Source organism: Sardina pilchardus, chromosome 14, assembly GCF_963854185.1.
Source record: "Sardina pilchardus chromosome 14, fSarPil1.1, whole genome shotgun sequence".
NCBI lineage: Eukaryota > Metazoa > Chordata > Actinopteri > Clupeiformes > Clupeidae > Sardina > Sardina pilchardus.
The window spans coordinates 29,761,504-29,766,503 of NC_085007.1; the positions used below are offsets into that span (position 1 = coordinate 29,761,504).

General features: G+C 51.5%; 1 protein-coding gene across 5 annotated transcripts in view; it reads left to right on the plus strand.

Annotated features, from left to right (window-relative positions):
- shroom3 (shroom family member 3) overlaps positions 1 to 5,000 on the plus strand; it is a 46,929-nt gene that overhangs the window by 27,342 nt on the left and 14,587 nt on the right. For all 5 annotated transcript variants that reach the window (XM_062554225.1, XM_062554226.1, XM_062554229.1 and 2 more), the window contains one exon: positions 2,884 to 3,015. In XM_062554225.1, the coding sequence (XP_062410209.1) occupies positions 2,884 to 3,015 (132 nt within the window). The remainder of the gene's footprint in view (positions 1 to 2,883; positions 3,016 to 5,000) is intronic.

Consider the following 5,000-nt stretch of genomic DNA (forward strand, 5'->3'; position numbering starts at 1 on the left):
CAGCAGAAATCTGGCGTGATCTCCCAGGGTGAGGTTCCTGCTCACTGGAGAGCGCTGCTCCTCTCTTTGGAGTTCAGGAGGAGGGAGAGGTGAAGGGAGAGTGTCTCTGTTTTAGGACAAAACAAAAGACCAAAACACGTCTGCCATTTTGCAGATCGCAAAGTTGTTGTTCATTTCAAAAGTCTGGAAGTCTTTTCTTCAGCCAATTTCCCCTTTAAAGACATCCCACCCCATCTCGCTTGTGGCTCATAATGAATCATATTATTTCCAAGAGAGCTGTAACGACTTGCTTTAATCTGATTTGCCGGAGTTGAAGTTGTGTTTTCCACTTGTGAAAGACTTTGTTTGTGTCAAAGTGTGGGGAAACGGGATCCTGCGTGTTCTCTTTCTAAAAGGGCTTTGTGTCTCGCGCTGCCTTGAGGAGCGTGCGGCTCTGTCTGTTGTCGGCCCATCCCCCGTCCCTCTGGAGCCGATTGTGAAATTCTGCCGGAGAGGTCGGGGTGATGAGGGCCCGTATCTGGCCGCCAGTCTCTGCGCTGAAAAGGGAGGTTGCTCTGTCTGGGAGTGGAGGTGGGGGAGGAGGCAGAAAAGGGAGCAGGAGAAGGAAAGAGGAGGAGGAGAGATAGAAGCTGTTTGGTGAGGGGAAGGGAGGGAGGGGAGAGGAGGGGAGGGTGATGTGATGTGATTCATCTGGTCAGCAAAGTTAAAGTCCACATGTTTACACCTGGTCAGAAAACAGGAAGACCAGACTAGAAACGAGCTGATGCATGTAATGTACTCTACCACTGAAACATGAATCAGAACAGAACCTAAACTAGAACAGAACTCCACTCATATGGCTCTTGGCTGTCTTGGGCTCCTTGCTCTGCTTGATGTCTTAGTTCTGGTTCAGGCATCCCACCACTGGCAGCCATGTTCTGCTCTGTTTATGAGATACACGTTTTGGTTTCCAGTCACTGGAATAGCTTGTGGTTTTGTTATCTTGACCCCTCCTTCTCCTCCCGCCAAAATCAATCATATTCATGTAATGTTCACCAAGACATGGGGGGTCAGGGAGTTCAGCGCGGTACATGTCAAACTGAAAGTGTGCTTGACTGCTCGTCGGAGCTCCTCCGTCACCATCTGCTTGTTTGTGCGCGCGGCGGATACTGGTCATTACGGTTGTTGATTTGTGAGCTCCAGGACGCTCCACGGACATGCGAGAACAAAATGTGCTAGCCTGGCAGCTCCTGGGGTAGTGGAGGAGAGCGAGACATTTCTCCGTGGGGGGTCAGAGGAGAGAGGGAGGGAGGGAGGGAGGGAGGGAGGAAGGGAGGGAGTGCATAGGCACGTCCCACCGCCCGTTAACCTGATCGCCGTGCAAGGTCTGAGTGGGCCGCGTGGGTCAGGGCGATGTGTGTGGTTGTATGTTTGTGTGTGTGTTCGTGTACGTATGTGTGTGTGTGTGTGTGTGTGTGTGTGCTTGGGAACCCAGATGTGATGGGTTAAAGTCGGCAGGAGCCGCAGGGATTGTGTGTGGGTGTGTGTGTGTGTGTGGGGGGTCAGCAGCAGGAGTAACGGGCTGTTGATGGGCCGTGACCAGCGCTCATGGACCCAGGGGCACCGCTACAGTCCACCTCTCTAATCCGGCCCTCTCAAAGCCTGCTGGACCAGACCATTGGCCACTCCACAGTGTCCCACACCAGGACAGAGTAGCCCACATTGGGAAGATATCTGTATCGGTTTGGGTACAGAGTCATGTAGACCACTTTTATAGGACTCTCAATGTTTGGAACTGGTTGATATGGACTGAGTGTATATTTGAAGTGAAACGCAGATTGAAAGGGTCATTCATGCTTGTAGGGAGGAACTGAAGTTGCACATGACCCTCTGTTCCTTATAATTATGTGTTATGCAACAGCAGAATGTCCTCTTGGATCAGTGTCAACAGGTACAGGTTGTCAATTATGCAGTACAAACAAGTCCAAATTGGAACTTGAAACCGTAGCAGAGTGACATAATAGTTTTGGGCCAGTGCGGATAGTTTGGCTGTCTCTTGAGATGTTGCTTTTAGCCATGTGTCCCACTTAGAGGGATGTTCTTTTGCTCCCATTCTTGGTTGTCAGGATGTTCTCGAAAGAACAGAACAGCAAAGGACGTATCAAAACCCTGAGAGAATCCCCCAAACTCTGCAGACTTTGTAAGTCGATGCCTTCAGTGTTTAGGCCTCTAATTTCCCTGTTAAATATTAGTCTGTTTTGGTGAGTGACAGCAGTAGGGGGTTTGTGTTATCTGCGTCTTTGATGATGTTACTTGAGATGGAATGAGGGAGGAAGTGTTTGTTTGATGGTGTTTACGTGATGAAGTGGAGATAGCACCCCAGTATGATGTACTTCCCCTGGGTAGGAGAGGACAGTAGGGGCCTCCCCCGTGGCCAAGGCCTCTGCCGCCTCATTGGCCCTCAAGTGTTAACCGCTTCATGCACAGCTCAGATGAGTCTTGTGTACTCCTAGCATAGGACAACTCTGTTTCTCCTGTGCCCTTTCATCTGCTGTAGAGGAGAGTTGAGAGAAGTGTTGAGTGGAGAGTATTTTGTGGATTTCATTTGCAATACATCTCTCTCTCTCTCTTTGTGTGTTAGTTTTTGTGTGTGTGTGTGTGTGTGTGTGTGTGTGTGTGTGTGTGTGTGTGTGTGTGTGTGTGTGTGCGCATTAAGAGAGCGGTTTGTCCTGAGTCATTGTTTTCATGTCCGTGACCTGCGTGCTATCATTAGTAGGCGCAGCCCCCCAGCGGGCCGTGTGCATGGCAGTGTTCCCTGGGTCCCTGTCCTCAAGGCCCGGGTCACGCCACCCCTTTCACTCACCACTGTGTTGTGTGTGTTGTGTGTGTGTGTGTGTCCGACAGACGGAGCGAGCCCGCATCCCGTCCCCACTCGTGGCACTCCACCAAGCTGGGCGACGGCCTGCAGGACCCCAGCATGATGCAAATATCCCCGGGCAGCATGGGAGCTCCCTGGCCCCCGAACTACCATTCCAGGTTAGTGGAATCTGGGGCACAGACTGACCAAAACAATGGAGCCCTCTCTCTCTCTCCCTCTCTCTCTCTCTCTCTCTGTCCCTCTCCATCTATCTCTCACTTAATCTTTTTTCCCGCTCGCATTCTCTCTCTTTGGAGGTCCCAGGTCTGCTCTCCCACTTTGGGGACAAAAGAGTGGTTGATTGAGAACAGAGAACAGTCTGGTCTTGTGTTAAGCAGACCGTTATCAAACCCCCCCCTGGTCTTGTGCACATCACGCCGCCCAACACTGGGCCACCAGAGAGCAGCGGGCACACATGCCAGCTGAGCACAGCGAGGAGCTCCACAACCATCTCAACTATGCCACGCTAATCACACAATTAAGCCAATCAGCTATGGCCAGAGGAGCAAATCCACCAGAGGATGGATGCCCTCAGTCTTAAGACGTGAAAAGCTCCAAGGATTGTTTCTTTGCATGTAATAGAGCCTAGGTAGGCATCATGGGGCCACACATGTGTGAGATAGAAATTCTCAACAATGGAAAGAAATCCTACTGTGTGTAGATTCCTATCACATTGGAATGCCCTTTATTTGTCTTGATGGTGGACACGGTTAATAGTTAATAAGATAATAGTCAAGCTTCCAGTGGAGAATCGGCATTATTGTTCTCATAATGTCGCTGATAGAGAGGAATGACTCATTGGGTTTCACATGATTGCTTATCTGGTGCATGTACGGTATGACTTCATGGGCTAAGGTCCACAAGACAGATCCTCCCCTGACTGTACTAGTAGGTGAGTACCTGAGGCCCATGGGGCTGGGCCTTGACATAATAAGAGTGTGAGTTATGTAAGTTATGGGTCAAATGCGCTCATTGTTACATGTGCAGCGCTAAGTCGTCAGACCGTTGAGGGGTGATGCCAGGCCTGTTTCAGTCAAATAATCGGTGTCTGTACAGCAGAGACAAGTCTCATTATTGGATGATCTCTTCAGGCAAGAGGCATAACGGACATTAGCGCTTCCAAAAACAGGGTCTTTGTTTCAGGTAGTGCCTCATGTCTCCAGCCACAAGAGACGTCACTGGTGCCTGCACCACTAAAGCAGCGAAAGAAAGGCCGTTTCTGTGCCCCTTTATCTTGAGTGTAATCAGTGCTTAGACAAGGACATCCAAATGCTATCAGCGATGACGGCTGCAGAGAAGCATCTGAGATGAGGAGGGGGGGTTGTGGAGGGGGGCCAGTGACGCAGTGTGTCTACTATGAAGGCACATTCCTCGCTGTGCCAACACCGTAACCCCTCTGATCTCCATGGTTACATCCTATCTGGGCACGCGTGTGCTCGTCAAATGCCAGGACACTGCTAGCGTCAGCCGGTACAAAGACAAAAATGGAGTGGGGAGGTGTGTGCGTGTGTTGTGTGTGTCTTTGTGTGTGTGTGTGTGTGTGTATGTGCATGCGCATTGCCGTGAAAGTAGAGCAGAAGAGGGGATTGTGTCACCAGAGAGAGGTAGCGACATCACATTCATTATGGCTGTGAGAACACCAACCAACCGGCTGGCACCCCCAGCCCCAGCCCCTCACCCAGCACCCACATACCCATACATGGCCAGCCCAGAGTGGGGCCCCATGGGAGCTCTGTGACCCTCCCCTCCCCTCCCCTCCCCTCCCCACCCCCCCAAACCCTCACCGCCACCAGGAACCGTTTGAGTGGAACTGGGAGAAGACAGACGAGCCGAGCCGAGCGCAGCAGCGCTGATCTGAGAACGCCTCGTGTAATAAAAGCGAGATCCGTCTACCTCACAGGCGCATTTCATTTGGGGGCCGCTGTGTTGTGGTGGCCGCTGTTTTGGCATCCGACTGAAGTCCCCGCAGACACGTTTGCGTGGGTGGTTAGCGCGCGTGTTATGACAGAGGTGCTTAATGGAGCTGCGGAGGCGTCTCTGCTGTTTACCACATCCAGGAGAAATGGGGAGACCTCGGCTCTCCGGCTGCGCTAGCTAGATGTTT